The following is a 26,513-nucleotide window of genomic DNA, read 5'->3' on the forward strand; positions in this document are numbered from 1 at the left end:
GGTTGAGCATCATCCTACAAACTAAAAAGGTCACCTGTCTGATTACTGGTCAGGGCACATGCCTGGGTTGAGGGCCAGGTCTCCAGTTGGGGGTGTGCGAGAGGCCATAGAGCAATGTTTCTCTCACACATCAGTGTTTCTCTCCCTCTCTTTCTCTCTCCTATCCCCTCTCTCTAAAAGTAAATAAATAAAATCTTCAAAATAATAATAATTTATCTTTACTTATTAAACTATTCAGCTAATCAAAACATGCTAGACTTTTTTTCTGGGCAAAGAAGAATAATTATTGCCTGATGTGTGGGAGGGGGCCTTCCCCCACTTCGAGGAGGCTCGGGTTCACTCACTCTGCCCTGTTGGATCTGCAGATTGCAGAGGCCGTAAAGGGAGGTTCAACGAGTGACTTGTTTCTTCACTACATCTTCATGGACAACGCCTTTGAACTCCCCACCAGCCTTGGCTTACCACTGCAAGTGTCCTCCTCTGGAGTCATCACTCCCGGAATGAAGGCTGGGGTGAAACTGGAAGCAGGCAACGTAAGACTCTGTTTCCCTTCTGATTCCTCGAGTGGTTCTTTTCTTCCAGGGTGGGTGTCTTGTGCCATTTTCATATGCGTTTCCAGCTCAAGGTGATGTGCCTCATCAATGTCATCACCTCATTAATTCTGATGAAAAACTTTAGGGATCCATTAGGATGCTCCACCTTGCTAGCTCCCATGGGGCATGGCAGTCACGTGAGAACCCAGCTATTCTCTCAATACATGGGGATTCCTGTTGTGTTTTTTTTTTTATCTTCTGCTTAAAGTTAACTTGGGCACTTCCTAGTCCTAGATACCAGTGTTGTCTGGCCCTGGAAAACTGAGAACTTGTCTTTTCTCCCTTCAAACAAATCACAAGAATGATTCCTGAGGTGTGAGCCATCCAGAGATGTTTGCCCAGGGGTGGGAAAGGTGGTCGATTTGACTACAGAGGACTAGGTTTTTTAACAAAGCTGACTAGGTCATTTTCTGACTCACAGAGAATGCAGGCAGAACTGGTGGCAAAGCCCTCCGTGTCTGTGGAGTTTGTGACAAATATAGGCATGGTCGTTCCACACTTTGCTAGGAGTGGTGTCCAGATGAACGTCAACTTCTTCCACGAGACAGGCCTGACGGCACGAGTTGTCCCAGGTGCTGGGCACCTGAAGTTCATCATTGAAGCTCCAAAGAGGCCAGTCAAGCTGCTCAGCACCAGGTAATTCTTTCAGTTGGATCTGACTGGCCAGTTTGCGGGAGAATTGAGACGGTCTCTGCAAGACTTCACCCCGTGAGACAGCTGATTGAGATAATTTTGGCCTTAGTGGGTCTGGTCTGACAGAGGGAGAGAATGTGCTGGGTTACCTGTTTTTGACCTAACTTCCACTCACTAAACAATTAGAATTTCCCCGACGTTCCACATTTTACTAAAGGGAGACTTAAGATCTAGATTACCTAGCTGCTACCAGGTTACGGTTTTTTTATTTTTCATTTGTTCATCGTTTTGAGAATGAAAAAAGCATTAGCTCTAGAGAAATGATGTTTGGGAAATGAACATTTTTCTCAGGAAAAAATACCAAAGGACATACTGATTGGCGGTGGCTAGCTCAGTAGATACAGCATGGAAGTCCTTACCTCATGACTATGGGATAGAAAGCCTCAGATTAAGAGCTTCGTTTTCAGTGATCTTTCTAAATAGTGATTTACCATAGTTTCTGTATTTGGGGCACATTAATTTGTTGATTCAAAAATAGTAAAAATTGTGTTGAATTGCCTACCATAGACCAAGCATGTTGAATGAGAGAGCTTACTGTATACGGGAGAGGCATACTGTATACGGGAGAGGCTTACTGTATACGGGAGAGGAAGCAAACAGCAACTATGAAGTCCAGGCGAAGTTAGGGGACATATTAGAGGACCGTGAAATTCTACAGCATGGAGCCTTTGGTAGTTCAGGAAAGCTTCCCGAAGAAAGTCATACTTGAGCTGTTTTTGAAGTCCTGTCAGAATTATTCAGACAAAACAGAAAGGAATGACCATCCCCAAGCCAACAGAAAAGCAGGTGTGGTTGCCTGGAGAAAAAAAGAATCTGGTTCAAGAGCTACAATAAATTTGGTGCAAATAATGTGCCCGAGACACGGATGAGAAATGACACAGAGGCAGGCAAGAGTCAGTCTTTTGAACCATCTTAAGGAGTTTGGCCTCTTCTGAAGGCAAAGGAGTTTAAAATGGGAGCATAAATAAAATAAGTTGTTGTTTTAGAAGATGTACTCTGACTCCAGAGTGAACTATGGGTGGGCAGGAGGCACGACCAAAGACAGGGAGACCAGTTCGAAGTCTATCACAATCATACATGGGTGAGAGATACCAGTGGCCTGCTGGGCGTAGAAAGGAGTGAGCCAACTCTAGAAATTCTTAGAAACACGAGTACCTGGTGATTGACTGGAAATGGGAGGGTTACACCAAAGGAGAAGGAAAGGGGAGTGAGAGAGGTGCCATTCGTAGAAAAAGGGACTAACGAGGGCAAGAAGCTGGTGTGGAGGCAGATGACAAATTCAGGTTTGGAGATACTGCACTGGAACCAATTAGAATATCCAGGTGGCAACTGGGCCAATGGGTCTGAGCTCAGTAAAGAGTTTGAGCTACAAATACAGATTTGGGAGTTGGCATAGTGAGGTTATCGAAGTCAAACAGCAATTGGTATAGAGTAAACCATGAGGAACTAGAGAAGGGATGTGGAGAATATACACCTGTGAAGGCGGAGAGGACAAGCAGCAAAGAGTGAGAGGGAGTGACCGGAGACGCAGAAGGAGAGCCAAGGCTGTGAAGGGTCACTGAAGTCCAGGAGTGGCCACAGAGGTGGATCTGGCACCTAGGGCTCCAGCCCACAAGGATAGCTGCATCTTAGGGAACCTCTGAAATGAAGAAACAACACTGAGGAAAGAGCATGACCAGTCAAAGAAAGCGCACTTGAGCAAAACCAAGGCAGTGTTGGACTTTCTTGTACCAACTACTTTTTTAAGGACACACTTGGGAGGAGGATACCATCATTGTTTTATAGGTTATGGACTCTATAAGTCTTAATCTGGCCATAAATGAATAATCTACTGAATGTTTCCAAGAGATCAAGGGAGGTAAAACCTAAAAATATCCATTGGAGTTGGGAGCAAGAAGGTGATTGGAGATGCTGGTGACAGAAACCCAATGTAGGTGGCAGTCAGACAGAAGTTCAGGAGAAGGGTGTTGAAGAAAAAGTGGAGGCTGCAAAGACACATTTCTTGATGGTGAGGGAAACGAGGGATTGGAAGGGAAAGTGTGTGTGTGTGTGTGTGTGTGTGTGTATGCGTAGAAGGAGAGAAGACAGTGTGTTTAATGCTGGCGGAAAGAAGCCAGTAGAGACTAAGAGATTTCGGATGAAAGGAGCCAGGGCCCCTGTTACCCTGAATCATAGGAAGGAACACACCTGAGGTCAGGTCCCAGAGACGGTTGCTTTACACTGCTGGGCCTGCTTCCTGTATAAAGGAGACCCCTAATGCCTACTGTTGTGGGGGTTACAGATAACAAATGTAAAGAACGCAGTGCAGTGTCTGAAACATAGAGTCACTGTAATGGTTAGCCTCATCCATGTGTTAGTATGATTTGTGTTTGTGTAAATCAAAGAATTTGAGGGGTGTAGACAGAGGGGAGATAGAGGCAGGATAAGAGGGCATTTGTGCTATAAGAATCCATGATGTTCATTTTGATTCATGACTTCAGAATAACTCAGGGTATTTCTTTCTTCACTAGCAACACATTGCACTTGGTCTCCACCACCAAGACGCAAGTGATTCCATCTCCAGTGGAGAACAGGGAGTCCCGGTCAATTTGCAAGCCTTTCATCACCGGCCTGAACTACTGCACCACAAGTGTGTACTCCAACAGCAGTTCCTACTATTCTCTGATCGGACACACCAGGTCAGACATGCTCCACGTCCCGTGCGGCGTCTGATTACCTTCTACCTAACAGGGCAAAGGAAAAAACACTGTTGTAGGCCTGTGTCACCAGCCTCAGTCGTTTGTCCCCTCTTTTAATTATTTAAAACAGCGGTCCTCTACCCAACACACCTGAAGGGCACACAGATGCCTGCCTAAACTTTGAGCCCAGGACTGGGCTCCTCCATAGATGGGAGGGGACCGGTGGTGGTGAAAAGCGAGGAGTCCTGACCACCAAGGGAGGTCTTAGCTCTAAAAAGAAGTAGCCAAAGTAATTCTCTCATGCTCCTCAAGGGACCTGTGAATGCTTTTACGGGAGTGCCCTTGAGAACCACTCCCGTAACAGCATCTCTTTGCCGCTGGCGCTCCCTCTTTCTCCCATTTGCATTTGATAAGGGGATCACAGCACATATTCGTTTGCTTCCAATTCTGTGTCCGTGTTTCTGAGCCTCCAGACTCCTTGGGGAGGCCTTCCCTAGAGCCCACAGGTGTTCGAAGCCCTTGCCATGCTTAAAAGCAACATGTCTTCAACTCCCCATCCCCCACTTTCACGGCTTGTTCTCAGCTTTGCTGACACAACCAGCAATTTCTGCTCTGCTTGTCCAGGAACTCTGGGAATACTGGGCTCTGCCCTGGCCTTGGGTTCTTGGAAGGACTTGAAAGAGACAGGAAAGCTCATCATCAGTTAAGGAGAAGAGTCCATCTTCAAATGAGGACCATGTTTTTGTTGCTATTGAGGCTGAGTTGCTTTGTTGGCATCCTCACCATGGCAAGCCCTAACATCACTCACCATATGCATTGTAGCATCTCTAGGTACGAATTAGAACTGAAGCCCACAGGAGAAGTAGAACAGTATTCGGCCAGCGCAATCTACAGACTCCAGGACGAGGACGAAGCCTGGGTGGACTCGCTGAAGTTTGGAGTTCAGGCAGAAGGTAGGCATCCAGAAAAGGGCTCTGCCATCTCTGCCCTCCATTGCAGGTCCAGAGCCCATGAGGAGAGCATCTTGAAGGTAATGGGTATAACAAACAGGTCCTGAGCGCCTGATCAGGGTCAGGCCTGTTCTAAGAGTGGAGGCTAGAACAGTCAACAGTGAAGATAAGTCTCTGCCCTGGTGGAGTTTGCTGTAAACAACCAAACAAGCAAAGACTGAGAACATCAGAGTGGCGCTGAGGAGAAAAAGGGGACATAGAGCGGTGCAGAGAATGGCAGGAGTGGAAGGAGGAGGCGGGAGAAGGGGAAGTAAAGTCTCACTGCCAAAGGGAACATACACGAGAGACTGGAAGGAGGTAACGGGATAAGCCATACGAAAAGAGCTTTACAGGCTGAGGAGCCAGCAGGTGCAAAGGCCCTGAGGTAGGTGTATGGCTGCGACATTTGAAGAAAAGGAGGGAAGCCAGTATGGCTGAAACAGAACAGAGCTGAGAGGAGGTCAGAAAGACAGGGCAACGTGAAAGAAGGATAATCTTGTGGGTTTGGGTAAGGACGTTGGCTTTTACTACATGCAATAAAAAGCCACTGGGGAGTTTTCATGCTGTAGTTTATGTTTATTCCGAGGAAAGACTTCAGGACAAAGGCAGAGACAATAGTACGTAGGCTATGGCATGGATCCAAGCCAAAGATCAGGGGCTTTGGATTAGAGTGGAGGCCGAGGAGAGCTGCCAAATGGTTGGATTCTGGCCGTAGTTTGAAGATTCGGCTGACGAGACGTGCTGATGGCGCGGGTGTTGAGTGCAAGAAAAAAAGGAATCGGGGAGACTGCGTTTCTCAACCTATGCGACTGAAAAATGGAGATGCCATTCACTGAGATGGAAAGGGCCCCTGGAGGAGTGGGTTTGGGGGGATAGGACAAACTTCGGTGTTCGCTTTGAAAGATTTCTTAGGTAGGAATAGTGTGTTTCCAAGTTACACTAGGGAAACAAATCCACAAGAGAAATCCACAGGCTACATACTGAAAACTTGTGTCATAGGGTGATGTTACAGAAGACACAAAATAAGTAAACCTGTGGGTTGGAGGAAACACACGGTCCTTTGTCGAAAAGAAAGGAGGAATTTGGGAAGAATGAGGCAGGGTGCGGGGTAAGGGCCAAAAACTAGGAAGGGTGTCATCGGAGGAGAGTCATCTAGAGATGTCACATCTGCCTGACACAGAAGGACCTTGAGCCCTCACGTCCCCAGCACGTGCCGAGTGGTTCCCACAGCAGGCCTTTGTAGCTCTGATTCCCTGCGCCTGGAACGTCCTCCCCCCGGAATGCAGCATGTCTCAGCCCTTCTCCTCCTTTGAGTCCCCGCCCAAATATTTCCTCACCATGGAGCACTTCTCTGACCACCACACATGAAATTACACCTTTGTTATCCCTCTCTAACTTTATTGTCTTTCCCAGTTGTCGTTTCTATGTAATGTCATTTACCAGGTGACATAAATAATTTACTTGTTTATTATCTGTTCTCCCCACCTAGGGTGTAAGCTCTGTGAGGGCAGGAGCTCCCCAATGCCGAGCACAGTGCCTAGCATGTGATAGGCAATCAATAAATAGTTGAAGATTGAACAAATGAATACATGAGCATCACTGAGTTAAAATATGAGGGTGAAATCCTGCAGGGTTCTCATTTAAGCCCATGGAGGAGTTGGGGTTTCTCTGCCTTTTCTTCTCTCTCCATCCTAAACAGAGCTTCCAAATACACGTCTTGATTACCTTGTACATCCTCTCAGGTGTAAAGCAGACCGAGGCCTCTATGACATTCAGATATAACCGGCAGACTATGACGTTGACCAGCGAAATGCAAATTCCAGATTTTGACGTTGACCTTGGGACAGTCCTCAGAGTTACTGATGAATCTGCTAAGGAAGAAGCATCTTACAAACTCACCCTGGACATTCAGAACAAGAAAATCTCGGAGATCACCCTCACAGGCCAGATAAGGTACAGAAGGCTCAGGGTGACCTGACCTGAGCTGCTAGTCCTCATGGTTCTTTCCTACCTTTGAAGCTGACCAGACTAGGGCATTCCTGGCCTACAGCCCAAGGGGCAGATGGAGTCCTCAGCATTCGGACCCTGCACATGTCCAGTTAGAGCTTTCTACCATGCACTGGGTACTTACTATTCATCAGGCCTGTGCTGGGTGCTTTAAAGTAATTATCTCAGTCCTCATAATAAACTGCAAGGTAGGTATGAGTTTCCCTGTTTTATCGATAAGGAGACAATAGCTCAGAGGGGTTAAATAATTTGGACAAGGTAATAGAGCCAGTAGATGGTAGTGCAGCCTTCAAACAGTTTTTGAAAAACCTCTTTCTCCCTACCTCCTCAGAAAGTCCTGAGTTTGTGTTGACTGTAGGAGTCAGTGAGGGTAATCTCTGGTCATTTTCTCTGAGCCATCCATGGATTTCATTTTCATCACCACAAGTTGAACTTCTATTGAACCCTGCATGCCTCTTTGGAAGGGACAAAGTCATTGATGTCAGCTGATTTTCTTTTCAATAGCTGTGACAAGAAGGAAGAAGGCAAAATCAAAGGTGTTATTTCCATACCCCGCTTGCAAGCAGAAGCCAGCAGTGAAACCCTTGCCCAGTGGTCTCCCACAAAACTGCTCCTCCAGGTGGACTCATCTGCTATAGCTTACGGCTCCGCGATTTCCCAGAAGTTGGCCTGGCGCTATGGTGCGTACCTCTTCCCCATGGGAGCGCTTCCAAGAGTCCTCTGTACTCAAGTGCAGTGTTGAGAGCCCTTGGTTAGGGGCGGACCTGGGACCACTGACAACTGTGACACATGTGTGTTTTCAGATGAAGACAAGATTGAATTTGAATGGAACACAGGCACCAATGTGGATACCAAAAAGGTGGCTTCCAAGTTCCCCGTGGGTCTCTCTGATTATCCTAAAAGCCTGCACATGTATGCCAATAGTCTCCTGGATCACAGAGTTCCTCAAACAGACACGACTTTCCGGCACGTGGGTTCCAAATTAATAGCTGTAAGTACACATCGGTCAACAAATATGTGGTTAGAAGTGCTAATGACATCCCCAACCCTGAGTTAGGTGAAGGAGGGGAACTGAGGATGGATAAAGCGTGCTTCGTAACCCCAGGGGATTCCTGGGGAGAAGAGAAACATCCATGCACGGTTACACAAGGCTCGATACGGTACGTGCTAAGGGAATACACTACTAAGTGGGAGAGTTTGCTGTGACTAGATATCAAAAGAAGCTTCAGGACACTGGGTAGGAGTCTGACGATATGATATGCTCCTTTAATAAAATACAGGAAGCAATCGATGACTGACAACTAAAAAGTCATCATTTTCTCTGATTTATTTTTGCCTTTTGGTGCATCATCCCGCTTAGTGACAGATCTGTCAAGTGTGGATTACTGCCTAATCTGTGCCCCTTACTCTGAAAACTTTCTGTGATTTTGCAGACAACAAACACATGGCTTCAGCAGGTGCCCATGAGTCTTCCTTATGCCGAGAGTCTGCAGGGTTACCTCGGTGGCCTGAAAGACTTGAACCTCCAGAAGATGCGATTGCCAGACTTCCACATCCCAGAAAACCTCTTCTTGAAAAGGTATAAAAAAAAATGGAAAATTTCTTGAACCACACAAAGTACATGAAAGATTCTACTTAGCATGACTGAGACACTAATTCACACTTTTAAGGGAAATAATTTAAGCATTTTAAGGCTATTAATAGCTGCGGCAGCCACAGCGACTGCAGTATCGCATTATTCAACATGAGGTCAGAATGGCAATGCCAGCCCATTCAGAAAGAACCTAAGAAATAATTGAGTGTTCTAGCACCTTTACCCTAAAATGTTTTATTTACGACAGCCTAAGCCGGAAAGCCATTTCATTTGCCTCCATTGCAAGGGAATTCCTCCTTTGTTCAGGATCAGAATATACTCATATTCTGTAAAGAATCTAAGGATGTCTAGGGGAGCCCTTGACCACAAGTTTGCTGTGGATTCTGAGGGCCATTGAGCCGTCACTGAGCACTGGAGGAAGGAAGCATCCTGAGAGAACATCTCACTTTGGCAGTAAGGCCTCACCCTTCCAAGGAAGTCAGATTCCAGACTACTCAGGCCACTTCTGTATTTACAGAAATACACATAGTGCTTTTCCTCATTTCATGAAAATAAAAATAAAAAAAGAATCAGAGCGTGACCTAAAAAGACAATTGTCTTTTTGAGATTGACTGTTGTGTGTACGATCCTCAGGGTTAAGAAAGCAGGTAGCCTGTGTCACAGGGGCCTTTCTGTGGTCTGCGGCTGAGCAGCAAAGCGTAACAGACCACAGCAATGTGAACGGAAGCAAGTCCGCTCAAGCTCTCCCGTGGGCAAACCCATTGCAGATAAGAGGGGAGAGCGGCAGCTTTAGAGGACTCAGGAACCTCTTCCTGCACCAGAAGTGCCTCTGACCCGCAGTCTTCCCCATGCTGTGCAGACAAGACAGGACCATGGACCTTAGACTCACCTCGGGTCTGATTGAGCATCCTTCTTCTGGGTGTCAGGATCCTGGATGGACACCATCCAGTCGCTGGTGGAGTAGTGCAATGAACAGTTGATTCGCTTACAAAATTTAAAACTCTGCCACTCTACTTTATCCCCATAAGTTATTATAACAGCCCATGATATGTGCATGCTATTGAAAAGACTGCCAACTCATTTGGCTGTTTCTCTCCTTCGCTATTTAGCTCCGGGGGATTATTGGGAAGGGCACTATCCCCCTCACTGCACAGATAACATCGCTGAGACTCGGTGAGGTGAACTCAGTAACGTGGTATCCCTGTCAGTGGACGCTACCCCTCTGTCCCATGCTTCTGTTCTTTCCACAACTCAAGTTGCTTGAATTCAGTTTAGCGAATATGTACCAAGTGTCCCTTGTGGGCAAGATACTAGACGAGGTAGAGTGAGAAGAAACAACTGGACAGGTTGTAACCCTTCCTCCCAGGAAGATACCATTGTAGACACGGACAAAGGAGCGAGCAAGTTCTGATTACCTCAGCAGAATTACGACATGCTCTTTGACCTAGGTGTAAGGGACTGTGTCACTATCAGAACAAGAGCAACGAACTGCAACTTAGGTGGGTACTGGTCAGGAAGTGGCTCTCCGAAGGGTTTCAAATGGATGGGAGTGTTCAGTAGGTAGAAGTAAAAGCAGAGGGATTGGGGCACAGGGAGCAGCACGAGGAAAAGCGAGAGTGGGTTTGGGAATGGAGTCTGTGCACCGTCACTCGGCAGGTCAGGTGACAGGGAATTTTAAGTTCTTGAGGCCTGACCACGGGGACACGGTCTTTGTTGTTCATTTCAGTGATGGCCGGGCCCGATACACCTTGAACAAGAACAGTTTGAAACTTGAGATTCCTTTGCCTTTTGGTGGCAAATCCTCCAAAGATCTGAAGATGGGGGAGACTATTCGGACACCAGTCATCAACTTGCCATTTGCGGGATTCCACCTGCCATCTCGAGAGTTCCAAGTCCCCGCTTTCACCGTTCCTACAGTTTATGAACTGCGGGTGCCTCACTTGGGTGTTCTAGACCTCTCCACAAATGTCTACAGCAACTTGTACAACTGGTCTGCCTCCTACACTGGTGGCAACACCAGCACAGACCACCTGAGCCTTCAGGCTCGGTACCACATGAAGGCTGACTCTGTGGTTGACCTGCTGTCCTACAGTGTGCAAGGTGAGCCATGCTTGGGTAGAGGGTACACGGGGCTAAGTTATTGCAGGTTCTGATGGGATAGGCTTCTCCAGGGAGGAAAAAGACTTGGGCTTTCCTACAGATATTCTTCCTGCTACTCAGGAACTCATTCATTCGTTCAACCAAGAGAAATATTTATTAACGATATCCAGTATTCTACTAGGCAGCTACAGAGAAAACAGACAGGTAAACTGGCAATTATAATTTAGTGTAAGAGCTGCTGTGATATCATATGGTGTGTAAGTTACAGAGGAAGCACTGAATAAGGGAACCCAGCAAGGACCTGAGGGGCTGAGGAGTCTTCCTGTGGGAATGCCTTTTGCTCTCAGATTTTATGCTCATGTTATAGATGGAGGAGACTGTGGCACAATTGACCCAGATCAACAGGGCTTTGTTACTGAAAGTCTTACGACAAAGAAACTGTTCTGGAAATGTATTGCCTAATTTAACCCATGTGATTTAATTTTTTGGTTAGGATCTGGGGAAACAACATACGACCACAGGAGTCTGTTCACAGTATCATGTGATGGGTCTCTACACCACAAATTCCTGGACTCGAATGTCAAACTCAGCCATGTAGAAAAGATTGGAAACAACCCAGCCTCCAAAAGTTTGCTAACATTCAATGCAGCTAGTGCCTGGGGACCGCAGATGTCTGCTTCAGTACATTTGGACTCAAAAAAGAAAGAGCATTTGTACACCAAGGAAGTCAAGATTGATGGGCAGCTCCGAGTCTCTTCCATCTACGCTAAAGGCGCATATGACCTGTCTTACCGAGGGGATCCCACCACTGGCCAACGTAGCGGAGAGTCCAGTCTGAGATTTAACTCCACCTACCTCCATGGCACCAACAAGATAACAGGAAGTTATGAAGATGGAACCGTCTCCTTCATCTCCACCTCTGATCTGCAAGGTGGCATGATCACAAATACAGCTTCCCTGAAATATGAGAACTACGAGCTGACCCTGAAATCCGACACCAATGGGCAATACGAGGACTTCGCCACTTCTAACAAAGCAGACCTGACCTTCTCTAAGCAACATGCGTTGCTGCGTTCTGAGTACCAGGCTGATTACAAGACATTGAGGTTCTTCGCCCTGCTTTCAGGGTCACTGAATTCCCACGGGCTTGAAATAAATGCTGATGTCTTGGGCACTGACAAAAGCAGCACTGGGGCTCACAAAGCCACACTAAGGATTTCCCGAGATGGAATGTCGACCAGTGCGACGACCAGCCTGAAGTACAGCCCCCTGATGCTGGAGAATGAGCTGAATGCAGCCCTGGGACTGACCGGGGCATTAGTGAAGGTGGCGACAAATGGCCGCTTCAGGGAACACAATGCCAAATTCAGTCTCGATGGAAAAGCTACCCTCACAGAGGTGTCGCTGGGAAGTGCTTATCAGGCCACGATGCTGGGTGTCGACAGCAAAAATATTTTCAGCTTCAAAATTAACCAGGAGGGACTTAAGCTTTCGAACGACATGATGGGTTCCTATGATGAAATGAAACTCGACTATACAAATAGTTTGAACATTGCGGGGTTCTTGCTGGACTTCTCTTCAAAGATGGACAACATCTATAGTTCCGACAAGTTTTACAAGCAAACTTTTAATTTACAGCTGCAGCCCTACTCGCTTGTAACGACCTTAAACAATGAACTGAAATTCAGTGCTCTGGATCTGACCAACCGTGGGAAGCTACGACTAGAACCCCTGAAGCTGAACGTGGGTGGGAGCATAAAAGGAGCCTACCACACTCATGAAATAAAACACATCTACACCATTTCTTACGCAGACTTGTCAGCAAGCTACAAAGCAGACACTGCAGCGAAAGTGCAGGGCACAGAGTTTAGCCACCGGCTCAGCACAAACATTGCCGGGCTGGCGTCAGCCATTGACATCAGTACCAGCTACCATTCGGACTCGCTGCATTTCAGCAACGTTTTCCACTCTGCCACGGCACCTTTCACCGTGACCATTGATGCGCATACGAACGGCAATGGGAAGCTGGTTCTCTGGGGAGAGCACACTGGGCAACTGTACAGCAAGTTCCTCTTGAAAGCAGAGCCCCTGGCCCTGACGTTCTCTCATGACTACAGAGGGTCTGCGAGTCGCCATCTCCAGTCTGGGAGGAGCATCAGCACTGCGCTTGACCACAAAGTCAGTGCCCTGCTCACCCCAGCTGAGCAGTCTGGCTCCTGGAGGCTCAAGACCCAGTTCAACAAAAACGAATACAGTCATGAGTTTGATGCTTACAACACCAAAGATAAGGTCGGCGTGGAGCTTACTGGACGAGCCCTGGCCGACCTCACCATGCTGGACTCCCCCCTTGCAGTGCCATTCTTGTTCAGGAATCCTGTCAATGTCATTGACGTGCTGAAGATGAGGGACACTGTTGACCAGCCCCAGGAATTCACTATGGTTGCCTCTGTAACGTATGATAAGAACCAAGATGTTCACACCATCAACCTCCCATTCCTCAACCTCCTGCCAGAACATTACGAGAAGAGTCGAATAATCATTATAACTTCACTGGAAACCATACAGAGAGAATTGAAACGTGTCAATATTGATGAATTCGTGAGGAAATACAGAACAACCTTGGACGAACTCTCACAGCAAGTTAATGACCAGCTGAATGAAGTCAGTTGGGAGAAACAAGTTTCAAGCGCCAAGGAGAAACTAGCTGCTTTCACAGAAAATTATGGACTTACAGAAAATGATCTAAAAATTGCCCTGGACAATGCCAAAATCAATTTTAATGAAAGACTATCTCAATTACAAGCATATGTGATACAATTTGATCAGTATATTAAAGATAATTATGACTTGCCTGATTTTAAGACAGCTGTTACTAAGATTATTGATCGAATCATTGAAAAATTAAAAACTCTTGATGAACATTATCATATTCGTGTAAATTTAGTAAAAGCAATCCATGACCTGTCTTTGTTTATTGAAAAGATTGATTTTAACAAAGCTGGAATTAGTACAGCATCCTGGATTCAAAAGGCGGATACTAAGTATCAAATCAGAAGCCAGGTACAAGAAAAGCTGGGACAGCTCAAGACACAAATTCAGAATATTGACATGCAGCACCTTGCAGAAACATTAAAACAACAGGTTGAAGCCATCAGTGTCAGAGTGCTTTTAAATCAATTGAAAACTGCAATTCCATTTCAAAAAAGAAAGCAAATGATTAAGCGTGTCAAATACTATGTTAGAAAGTTCATTGAAGATTACAAAGTAACTGAGAAAATCAATGCTTTTAGAGCTATGGTTCAAAGATTAATTAAGACGTATGAAATAGACCAACACATCCAGGTGTTAATGGATAAATCAGTACAGTTGGCCCACAAATATAAGGTGAAGGAGACTGTTCAGCAGCTGAGCAATGTCCTGCAACAAGTTGGGATAAAAGATCACTTTGAGAAATTGGTTGGGTTTATTGACGATGCAGTCACACAACTTAAAGCGTTGTCTTTCAAAAAATTCATTGAAGAAGTAAACAGATTCCTTGACGTGTTGATAAAGAAATTAAGGTCATTTGATTACCACCAGTTTGTAGATAACACCAATAGCAAAATCCGTGAGGTGACTCAGAGAATCAATGGTGAAATGCAGGCCCTGGAACTTCCACGGAGAGCAAGGGCACTAAAACAGTTTGTAGGGGACATCAACACTGTGGTCTCAGAGCAACTGGAAAATATAAAAGGCACCAATATAACCTTATTCACTGATTGGTTACAGGAAGCTTTACATTCAAAATCTTTAAGTTACATGAAAGCTAAATTCCAAGAGACCCTACAAGATATCCGAGACCGAATGGATCAAATGAACTTTCAACAGACAGTCCAGCAATACCTGTTGCTAGTAGGCCAAGTTTACAACACAGTTGTTACGTACATTTCTGACTGGTGGAGTCTTGCTGCTAAAAACCTTACTGATTTTGCGGAGCAGCATTCTCTCCAAGGCTGGGCTGAAAACCTGAAAGCGTTGGTAGAACGAGGGTTCACTGTCCCTGAAATCCAGACCATCTTTGGGACCATGCCTGCCTTTGAAGTCAGTCTCCGCGCTCTTCGGGAAGCTACATTTCAGACTCCAGACTTCACAGTCCCCCTGACAGATTTGAACATCCCATCCATTCAGATAAACTTCAAAAAGTTAGGAGATATACAAGTCCCACTCAGGTTTTCCACACCAGAATTTACTGTCCTCAACACCTTCCACATCCCTTCCTTTACAATTGATTTGGTAGAAATCAAAGCAAAGATCCTCCAAGTCATTGACCAAGTTCTGGACAGTGAGCTGCCGTGGTCAGCTCCAGAAGTGTACCTGAGGGACCTGAAGGGGATGGACACCATTCTTGCTAGAGTCACTCTGCCAGACTTCCACATTCCAGAAATCACAATTCCAGAATTCGTAATCCCGAATCTGGACCTTGGAGATTTTCAAGTTCCTGACCTTCACATACCAGACTTCCAGTTTCCCAAGATCTCACACACAATCGCAGTGCCGACTTTTGGCAAGCTCCATGGCGTTTTGAAAATCCAGTCTCCTCTTTTCACATTAGATGCAAATGCTGACGTTCAGAATGTAACAATCTCGGTGAATGAGGCAGGGATTATGGCTTCTGTCACTGCCAAAGGAGACTCCAAATTAGAAGTTCTCAAATTTGATTTTCAGGCAAATGCACAACTTTCATACCCTGAGGTTAACCCACTCATTCTGAAGGAGTCCATGAGTTTCTCCAGCAAGTACCTGAAATCAGAGCATAAGACCGAAGTGCTGTTTTTGGAAAATGCTATTGAAGGAAAATTAAACACAGTGGCTGGTTTACACACAGAAAAAAATACTCTGGAGCTCAATAATGGTGTCCTCATCAAGATAAACAATCAGCTTACCCTGGACAGCAATACGAGGTACTCCCACAAACTGAACATCCCCACACTGGACTTCTCCAGTCAGGCCAACGTACACAATGAAATCAAGACCCTGTTTGAAGCTGGACACATAGAATGGACTTCCGCTGGGACAGGATCCTGGAAATGTGCCTGCCCCACATTCTCAGATGAGGGAACACATGAATCACAAATTAGCTTCACTGTGAAAGGGCCCCTCACATCCTTTAAATTGTCTAATAAGATCAATAGCAAACACCTGAGAGTAAACCAAACCTTGGATTATGAGTCTAGCTTTCTCAACCTTTACCAATTGGAGATTCAGTCACAAGTTGAATCACCACATGTGGGCCACAGTGTTCTCACTGCTACAGGCACAGCCCAGCTTCGAGAGAGGAAGGTCAAGGTCACTGGCCGCCATGAAGCTCATTTGCATGGAAAAGTTCATGGAACTTTGAATAATTCTCTCTTCCTTTCAGCACAGCCATTGGAGATTACTGCCTCCACCAACAATGAAGGAAACCTGAAAGTTAGTTTCCCATTAAAATTGGCAGGGAAAATAGACTTCCTGAATAATTATGCACTGTTTCTGAGTCCAAACGCCCAGCAAGCTAGTTGGCAAGCCAGTGCCAGGTTCAATCACTATAAATACAATCAAAATTTCTCTGCTGCCAACAATGAGAACAGCACTGAGGCCCATGTAGGAGTAAATGGAGAGGCCAACCTGGATTTCCTGAACATTCCTTTAACAATTCCTAAAATGACACTGCCTTATACCAAACTCACAATTCCCCATGTGAAAGATTTCTCCATATGGGAAAAAACCGGTTTGAGAGAATTCTTGAAAACCACAAAGCAGTCGTTTGATCTAAATGTAAATGCTCGGTATAAGAAAAACAAAGACAGGCATTCCATCCCCACTCCTTTGGACGTGCTGGATGTGCTTATCAATAAGAACATCAATTCCTTCAACAGGCATTTTGAGAAAGCCAGGGGCAAGGCACTAACTCTCTTTACTAGATTCTATAATAATGTAAAAGTTAGGGTTGATAAGTACAAAGTTGAAACAGCTCTGAACAAGCAACCCACGACCTTTCAGATTCCTGGATATACTATCCCAGTAGTCAACGCTGAAGTACCTCCATCCACAGTAGAGATGATGCCATTCGGCTATGTGATCCCCAAAGAGATCAGCTTCCCCAGTGTCTCCATCCCAGACTCTGGCTTCTATGTGCCCTCACAAAAATTAATCCTAGATATGCCCGTCCCTAATGTCTCTAAGAATTTTCTTGAGTTTTCTCTCCCAGAAGTCAAGGTATTGAGTACCCCAAACAATATTTTCATTCCAGCCATGGGCAATATTACCTATTATTTTTCCTTTAAATCAAGTGTCATCACCCTGAATACCAATGTTGGACTTTACAACCAATCAGATATTGTTGCTCATTTGGTTACTTCCTCTTCTTCTGTCATTGATGCACTGCAGTACAAATTAGAGGGCACCTCAAGTTTGACCAGGAAACGGGGGTTGAAGTTAGCCACAGCTTTGTCTCTGAGTAACAAGTTTGTGGAAGGCAAGCATGAAAGCACCATTAGCTTAACCAAGAAGGCCATGGAAGCTTCGATGACAACAAGAGCCAAAGTCCAAAGTCCAATTTTGAAAATGAATTTCAAGCAAGAACTGAATGGAAATCCCAAGTCCCATCCTACTGTCTCTTCATCCATTGAATTAAAGTATGATTTCAATTCCACCAAGCTGTACTCTACTGCCGCGGGGACCATTGACCACAAGCTCAACTTAGAAACCCTCACTTCTTACTTTTCCATGGAGTCATCCCACAAAGGAAATATCAAGGGTTCAGTCCTTGCACAGGAATATTCAGGAATGATTGCCAGTGAGGTCAACACTTACTTAAATTCCCAGGGTACCCGGTCTTCAGTGAAGCTACAAGGAGCTTCCAAAGTTGATGGTATCTGGAACCTTGAAGTAAAAGAAAGTTGTGCTGGAGAAGCCTCTCTCCAACGCATATATGCCATCTGGGAACACAATACCAAAAACCACTTACAGCTGGCGGGTCCCTTTTCGACATCCGGAGAGCATGCAGGCAAAGCCACTCTGGAACTCTCCCCATGGAAAATGTCAGCCCTTGTTCAGGTCAGGGCAAGTCAGCCCAATTACTTACTTGATCTTGATCACCTTGGCCAGGAAATGTCCCTAAACATTAACACTGATGACCAGAAGGTTAGCTGGAGGAGTGAAATCAAGGTCCTCTCTGGGTCTCTCCAGAATGATGTACAGCTTTCCAACGACCAAAACAAGGCACGCCTTGACATTGCAGGTTCCTTAGAAGGGCACCTACGGTTCCTCAACAATATTGCCCTGCCGGTTTATGCCAAGACCTTATGGGAACTTCTAAAGCTGGATGTCACCACCAGCACTGATCAGAAACAGTCTCTTCGTGCTTCAGCAGCCCTTGTGTACACCAAAAACCCCAGGGGCCATATTTTCTCCATCCCCGTGCAAGAACTGGCTGATAAATTTGTTATTCCTGGACTGAAACTAAATAATCTGAACTCCGTTTTTGTCACACCTACATTCCAAGTCCCGTTTACAGATCTGCAGGTTCCATCCTACCTACTTGACGTCAGTGAAATAAAAATCTACAAGAAGCTAAGCACCTCCCCACTTGCCCTCAGAGTACCAGCACTACCCACAGTGAAATTCCCCGAAGTGGATGTGTTAATAAAGTACTCTCAACCAGGAGACTCTTCCCTTCCATTTTTTGAGATAACTGTGCCTGAATCTGAATTAACTGTACCCCAGTTCACCTACCCAAAAAGTATTCCGATTGGCACCGCCATTTTGGATCTAAATGAGATGGCTGGCAAGATTGCAGACTTCAAGTTGCCAAACATCACCCTGCCTGATCAGACTATTAAGATTCCTTCCATGAAGTTCTCTGTACCTGCTGGAATCTACATCCCTTCCTTTGGAACACTGACTGCACGTTTTGGGGTGACCTCTCCCCTGTACAATACTACTTGGAGTGCTGGTTTGAAAAACAAAGAAGATCACATTGAAACATTCCTGAATTCCACATGCAGCTCAACCATACAGTTCCTGGAATATAACCTTAACGGTAAGGAAATGTCCTGACTTCTCCTGTGTAAGAATTCCATGTGTTACATGTTTTCAATGAAAGTTGTGGACCAATAATTGTGTACTTAGTTATGACTAGAGGCATAATTCCTCTTTATAGCAAAGTTTAAAACTTATAAACACAGTGATACTTATAAACCCACATGTAACATGCTGTAGAAAACCTACTGACATTTCAGAGGAATAGGTTCCAAGAAAATAGACTTTTCTGTCATGATTTTAGGACTGATAATATCTCCTATTTTATTTATTTTTTAAATGTGGGCTGCATGTTTCAAATATATAAATAAGGCCCTGGCTGGTGTAGCTCAGTGGATTGAGCATGGGCCTGTGAACCACACGATTGAAGTTCGATTTCCAGTCAGGGCACATGCCTGGGTTGCAGGCCAGTTCCCAGCAGGGGACTCACAAGAGGCAACCATCCATTGATATTTCTCTCCTTCTCTCCTTCCCTTCCTCTCTAAAGATAAATAAATAAAATCTTTATATACATATATATATGTGTGTATATATATATACATATATATACACACACCCTTTAAGTTAAGATGGATTTCTCCTGGTCATCACAATGAAAATGTCTGTGTCCTACAGTTACTAATCAAATGAAAAATCTCTCCTCTACAGTTGTGGGAACACACGAGATTGAAGATGGCACATTAGTCTCTAAGGCTAAAGGAACATTTGCCCACCGTGACATCAGTGCAGAATATAAAGAAGACAGCAAATATCGAGGATTTCTGTATAAAACTTTTATTGAAATGTCATCCCTTTTCAGATCACTATGATTGTTTTCAGATCTTCATACCCCTTTCATGGTGGCCCATCTGCTTTTCTTTGCAGGGACTGGAAAAGAGAGGTTCGCCTAGACATCACCAGCCCCACCTTTACTGATGTCCATCTGCGCTCCTACTCAGATGGAAATGCCTCCTACTCAGCAGCCTTTCCAGCCATAGGCACGATGGCCATGGACTTGGAACGTGAGAACAGTACCTTAAAATACAATCTCTACTACCGCCCTCAGGTGAATCCCACCTAATGGGTCACAGCCCTTAGCAGCAAGCGGAGACTTGGTGCAGATGAATGGAATTCAGCACCACAGGTTGTCAGGGCTTTCGCAGACTGGGTGCAACACAGCCCTGAGCTGGCCACGCTGCTCCTCTGAGGAACTGATCTCCAGGAGATACTACGATGAGTCTTTTATTTATTTTAATTATGAGATGTGCCTATTACATCCTATTACTACTATTATTTTATTACTATTGAGCATATCTTGAAAGAAGGGGGTTATGGTTTTCCATCCAAGTCATGAGCAAACTCTGCCATATGCTGAGTGCATTTTCAGCGAGTGGTTTCTGGAGTGTCTGAGGCTTCACAATGCTTCCGCACAGTGGAATTTTCTTATGAGATGTGCCAGATTGCTCTGCACTTTACAAGCCCTGCCAGGGTCAACTCAGAGATGCCATTAGATTTAGTAGGCGAGAAGAAGTTATGAGATTCTGTTACTGCAGTTTGTCATAGGCTTAGAGAATGAACAGCTCCTGATGCTGCTATTCTACAATAGATTTTGGCTGCTTGGATTCTGGACACTTTCCTTTTTTGCTACATCTTGTTTTCCTCTGAATTGGTCTTTCCCAGGCTCTTTCTCCTCTTTCTCCCTTTCCCCTTCCTCCTCCTCTGATCTGCAGTCCTAGGAAGGCCTTAATGTTAAACGTTACTGTGTAAATGCCATGCATAATTTTATCCTTTCTGAGGCACATGATAAAGAGGAATTAACAACAGTAGGCTTGTTTAATGGTAAGACAAACACATGAGCTGACATAAGAGAGATAAATCCCCTTCAGATTATGAAAGATCCTCTGATCTTTTAACTGCTAATGAAGTTTTAGTGTAGTATATTATGTAATCAGGATAATTGAAAACATGTTCTTTTTATCCTTTCCCCCCCCCTGGTTTTAGATGTCTCCAGATAAAAAACTCAGCCTATTCAAAATTGAATTTAATTTCCCTGAATCTCATGAGAAACTTGAGGTGAAAGTTACCTGGGAAGAAGAGGCAGTGTCTGAACTGCTAACCTCTCTGAAAGACAACATGCCCAAAGTAACAGAGGCCCTTTATGACTGTGTCAACGAGTACCACAGGGAATGCACAGGACTTGATCTGAGAGATGCTTCTTTAGAACTGAGAAAGAGTCTGCAGAACACAGCTGAGCAGACCTATCAAGAAGCAGTGAATCTGATTGACAAGGTGGACAAGACACTCGAACTCAGGAGGGTAGCCAGAGATGCTACGAGAACCTATCACCTGTGGAATGACAAGGCCCCAAATCTATACCAGGAACTATTGGATCAGGAAGGTCAAGTCGATCTCCAGAGACTACAAAATAAGGTGCTGGACAGCCTAATAGGAGTTACTAGGGAATACAAAATCATAGTCACGCGTCTGACTAACTCATCCATTGATTACCTGAAGTTCACCAGATTCCAGCTCCCAGGAAGAGCCAGGACATACACCATAGATGAACTCTGTACCACGGTGATGAAGGAAGTAGGAAAGGTACTATCCCAGGTACATTCCAAAATCCATAGTGGGTTGGAAATACTATTTTCCTATCTCCAAGACCTGATGGAGAAATCTGAATTAATCAAGGACCTACAGATTAAATTTCCTTTTGATTCAAAAAGTCATAAACTAACAGATGTAACCTTGGAGTGTGGGAAACTGCTGAAATCTTTATCACAACAGATCCAAAAGGTATTTAATGACCTCCAGTCGAACAACACTACAGAGATGCTAGGTGATCTTCAGAGGTATTTACAGAATGTTTTCCAAGACATCGAAGGAGCACTGAACCACTTCAAGGGGAAGAAATTTACTGATCTCATTCACGATATCAGTACATCCTTCCACAGCTATACTCCATATGTTTTTAAATTTCTGAAAGAAAACCTAAACCTTGACCCAGGTAAGCTTAATGAACTTATTCAAAACAAACTTCAAGAGGCTTCGCAAGAGTTAGAGCAGATCCATCAGTACATAAAGGCTCTTCGCAAAGAATATTTTGATTCAAATGTGATCAGATGGACAATGAAATATTACCAACTTGAAGAAAAGATAATCAACTTGATCAAAAAGTTGGTAGACGTCCTTAAGGACTTCCATTCCCGATGCACCGTCAATGCCACTAGCTTGGCCTCCCAACTCTCAAGTGAAGTCGAGCAATTTGTGCAGAAAGATATCCAGAGATATCTTAGCATCCTTGCCGATGCAGATGGAAAAGGGAAAGAAAAGGTTGTGGAGCTTTTGACCAGCGCTCAGGAAATAATTAAAAGCTGGATTGCTGCGATGAAGAAAATTATTTTTGATTACCACCAGCAGTTCAAATATAAACTACAGAATTTTTCAGACCAACTCCCTGATTACCATGAAAAATTCATTGCCGAGTCCAAAAGATTGATTGACCTGTCCATTCAAAAATACCAGATGTTTCTGAGCTATATCACAGAGTTACTCAGAGAGCTAAAATCGGCCACAGTCAGTGACATGAGCCATTATGTAAAGGTTGCTCCAGGAGAATTTACTATCACCTTCTAATTTTTGTAAAGGAATTTTCATTTGTTCTTGTACTCCAATTAAGCTTCCACGTAGTAGGAAAAAATCCAAACTGCAGGCATCAATATAATTACACACTGAGCCAGTCCTGGAGTGGGCAGCTGACTACAAGCAGAAGCACATGTGAGCTGGACCCACACTGAGGCTGGTGTGGGGTCTCTGAAGGTCTCTGCACTCTGGGAAGCAACATTTTTTTCTTTTTGCAAGTTGAAGAAAATCAGGATCTGAATTATTTTGCTCAACTAGGGGGAGGGAAGGGTGAACAAATAAATGAATTCTTTATTGTGTATCATACCACTCATTATGGCTCATTCATATTGAAAAATAGCAAAATGAGGGTACCCATGGCAATATCTGATGCTTCAAAACCTGCAGAAGAACACACGCTGTGTTTAAAGTGACAAAGGGAAAAGGGAGAATTTGTGGAGGGAACTATTATGCCACTTGAAAAAAAAGGAAGAGGTAACTAATCTCAGGGATTATATTTGCCCCGTGGAAAGGAAAATTGATTTGCAAAGGCCTTCACATAATTTGATCTTGAGTCTCATTAGTCCTCACGTACCACACCATCTTGCTCACTAACCACCTGCCTTTGCCAGGCAAGGCTCTCTGCTAGGCTCTGAGACAAGCCAACACGCCCTTTGTTTCACTCGGCCTGCCGGGAGGGGAGAAGGAGAAGCTAGGAAGTCCTGGCCCCAAGGGCTTCTTGGCAGTAGGGACCCCAGACATCTCCCTGCAGTTCAGCCAGGATCCATTCAATACAAAGACAGTAACTGTGGGAGGGAAGGGAGGAGGGGTGTGGATTCCTCACATTTCTGGGACCAGTATATATTTATTCTCTGGAATTTTCTTATTTTTCCAAACATATTATCTAACCATCTCAAGTGTAATTAAGACCCACGGATTTCCTTTGCCACATCCACTCACTTCAAACTCTGGTGTTAAACATTGACAAAGTCCACCGAGGGCATCCACACTGAGCTCTAGTAAGGGAAAGTAAGGGAACTTTCAGTAATACCCTTAGAAATAAGCAGCTTTCAATGGCACTGAAAAACGAAGGAAATTATAGATCATCCCCCACCCCCTGAGTCCTATATGAGGTCCGTTTGGAAAAGATCCTATTTATTCAAAACACCTTCAGCCTCCACCATTCTTTCATAAAACCTTCGCGTTCTCTTGGTGAAGCCCACTGTTAAAATCTACAAGTAGCCCTGGGTGGTGTAGCTCAGTGGATTGAGTGTGGGCCTGTGAGCTGAAGGATCACAGTTCGATTCCCAGTCAGGGCACATGCCTGAGTTGCAGGCCAGTTCCCAGCAGCGGATTCATGAGAGTCAACCATACACTGATATTTCTCTCTCTCTCCTTCTTTTCCCTTCTAAAGGTAAATAAATAAAATCTTTAAAAATAAATAAAATAAAATGTGTAAGTATTACCTGGGAAATAAAACTCATTAACCCATTAGAAGGATTTCTCTGCCTAGAACTGAAGAGCCAGAGAGAGTCCTAGGGAAGTGGAATAGACGGCAGTGTACAGATCTGGAACTTAAGAAAAGTCTGTTGGATAATGAATCCATGGTGGGTGAATATGTGAATGAATGAATGAATGAGTGGGTAAATGAGGGGTCAGTTCCAAGTGTGAGAAAGAGGGTGGAAATGAGGCCCAGATCCCTGAGGTTCCTGATGAGGTATGAGCAGCCAGAATCTACTGAGTGTTCAAATTGAAAGGAAGCCTGGAGTTATGGCTTAATTTGGATGGAAAGGAGGACTCCACGGTTGCTGGTGCTACCGTGATGATATGTGTATCTGAGGCTGAAGAGGAAAAATAGACACCAATTTTAAATGATCATGTAATCACACAGCACCACCTGCCCAGCTCCCTGCCTGGTAACCCTATATGAGGTGCTCCAAGCTGGCTTAGAATATCTCCATCACACTCAATAAAGTGGGGAGAAGAAGGGGTCTTTGGGAGGACTTAGACTTCAGTTACTCTCTTCTTTGACCTTCAACTGCCCATCAGGATACTTCTCTGAATTCAATGAATGGCTGTGCTGCTTACTTGCAGCTTTGGGCAACTTACTTTTCTCTGTGAGCTTCAGTTTTTGTATCTATACAATGAGAATAATATCTATGCTGCCATCCTTGAAGGGCCGTTCATGCAAAGCAGATGTGAAAAAGTTTTGTAACTTTGGATGTTATATAGGAACAAAGTGCCATTCTTATCAGACAATTATTTAAATGAATTGTTGACAAAGAGGGAAAATGGAATCAGGGAGACCTATCCAGTTCAATGAACATTCATGAAATGCTTCCATGTGCTGAGCACAAAGGCTCCAGAGAGAATTGAAAGATCAGTGAGATGCAGTTCCTGGGTGTCTGTCTGTCTGTCTATCAGAGGAGGAATGCATTGTCCTGTGGCGGATATAAACAAAGTACAATGAGCTCTTAAAACAGGAAAAAATGAGCCCTGGCTGGTGTCACTCAGTGGATTGAGCACAGGCTGTGAACCAAAGGGTCACAGGTTTGATTCCCAGTCAGGGTATGTGCCTGGGTTGCAGGCCAAGTGCCCCAACGGGGGCCACGTGAGAGGCAACCACACACTGATGTTTCTCTCCCTCTCTAGCTCCCTCCCTTCCTCTCTCTCTAAATAAATAAATAGCAGGAAAAAATTAGTACCAAGAAGTTTTCATGAAAAAGGTGGAAACATAGCTTGAAGATACATAGATTTTGACAAGTGATAAGGAAGGAAAGATGTGGAAGAAGAAGAGAAACCTGAGGGCAGAGCATGAGTAGGTGTGTTTGCAGGGCACGGAACTGCCTAGTTTAACCAGCGCACAGGGAAAGTAAAGGAAAGCAGGACTGGGAAGGCACATTTGTCTTCACCGAGGACTTGAATGTGGTAACTGACTGTGGGGGGCGGGGTGGGGAGAGATGGTACAGGGGGGAATAAATGGTGATGGAAGATAAATAAATATAATACAATGTTTTTAAGAGCTGAAGTAAAAAACTCTTACTTTCTTTGCAAAACGTACACACACACACACACACACACACACACACACATATCCAGTGAGAGTTTTTGAGAGGAGGGTGATGTGAGTTGGGATTCATAAAAACTGATATGGCAACTCTCACGCAGGGGAAACTGTAAAGGGATGAATCTTGGTGTGAGACTCTGCCGGGGTCCAAGTAGAAGATGCTGAGCACCTCAGCCAAGTCCTAGGTGTTAGGAACGGTGAGGAGGGGTTGGATAGAAGAACCATCATAAAGGCACAACCAACAGACTCAGAGGGCTGACTGTTTAGGGTACACAGGATGGTGCAAAGCTGCTAGAAGTACACTGCCTTGATAAGGCCCTAGAGCCTAGACAGGAAGGGCGAGGGAGAAGACTGAGGAAAGCAGACACAAGAGGTGTGAGAGTTTGAACCTGCATAACTTCAAGAGCTGTGGGGCAGGCGTCGCTAAAAACAAGAGGAATGTAGGGGGTGGAGGGGAAGTTCTTAGTTTAGGCCATGGACTCACAGACTCTCAGAGCTAGAAAGGGACTATGAGGTCACATGGTGAGTTTCCAGCTTCGGTGGTATGTCCACGTAGAAATCAATATCTATCAGACTATTAAATCAAAAATGTGGACTAGAGAAACAATACCCATAGGAATATTTCAACCAAAGATTATATTGATCTGATGTTCTTATAAGAACATTTACACACTTCACAAGAAAACAGAGCTTTTGCTCTTGTACAATTAATTGGCCTGTTGTCCTGAGAGCCAGCCAATGGGTCCATCTCCTAAGAACATACTGTACGAGGACACGGGAAGTCCTGCTATAAACACAGTTATTCCTCCTGTAAAATAAATATTCAAAGTTTAAAACCAAAGGAGAAAGGAAATAAGGAGGCGCAGCCCAGGCTCATGGAACTTTGGAAGGACCTTCAAGCTGTGTGCTTTGATGTGACTCCCACATCCTGCCTAGACGAGCTGAGCTGTCCCCAGAATGTGCCTTATAATAAATGGGTCAACTGGGACTGGGTGCCCCCAGGTGAATTCAAAACCACCTTCATTTTCTTTGCTTTTTCCTTGAAGGCAAGTCAGCTGAGGAGACCAATTGCCTTTTTTCAGCGGGGTGGGGGGTGCTCTGAACAAAGCTCCTTGACTTTATATTCTAGGTCCT

General features: G+C 44.7%; 1 protein-coding gene across 1 annotated transcript in view; it reads left to right on the forward strand.

Annotated features, from left to right (window-relative positions):
• APOB (apolipoprotein B) overlaps positions 1-22,384 on the forward strand; it is a 39,414-nt gene extending 17,030 nt beyond the window's left edge. The window contains exons 17-29 of the mRNA XM_037035491.1: positions 366-533; positions 1,015-1,229; positions 3,797-3,964; positions 4,787-4,917; positions 6,696-6,906; positions 7,465-7,640; positions 7,764-7,952; positions 8,395-8,539; positions 10,281-10,654; positions 11,148-18,713; positions 19,361-19,475; positions 19,577-19,757; positions 20,693-22,384. Of these exons, the coding sequence (XP_036891386.1) occupies positions 366-533; positions 1,015-1,229; positions 3,797-3,964; positions 4,787-4,917; positions 6,696-6,906; positions 7,465-7,640; positions 7,764-7,952; positions 8,395-8,539; positions 10,281-10,654; positions 11,148-18,713; positions 19,361-19,475; positions 19,577-19,757; positions 20,693-22,327 (11,274 nt within the window). The 3' untranslated portion in view covers positions 22,328-22,384. The remainder of the gene's footprint in view (positions 1-365; positions 534-1,014; positions 1,230-3,796; positions 3,965-4,786; positions 4,918-6,695; positions 6,907-7,464; positions 7,641-7,763; positions 7,953-8,394; positions 8,540-10,280; positions 10,655-11,147; positions 18,714-19,360; positions 19,476-19,576; positions 19,758-20,692) is intronic.
• Positions 22,385-26,513: the final 4,129 nt, after the last annotated feature.

Source organism: Sturnira hondurensis, unplaced genomic scaffold, assembly GCF_014824575.4.
Source record: "Sturnira hondurensis isolate 20B ecotype Veracruz unplaced genomic scaffold, ASM1482457v3 Scaffold0022319, whole genome shotgun sequence".
Lineage (NCBI taxonomy): Eukaryota > Metazoa > Chordata > Mammalia > Chiroptera > Phyllostomidae > Sturnira > Sturnira hondurensis.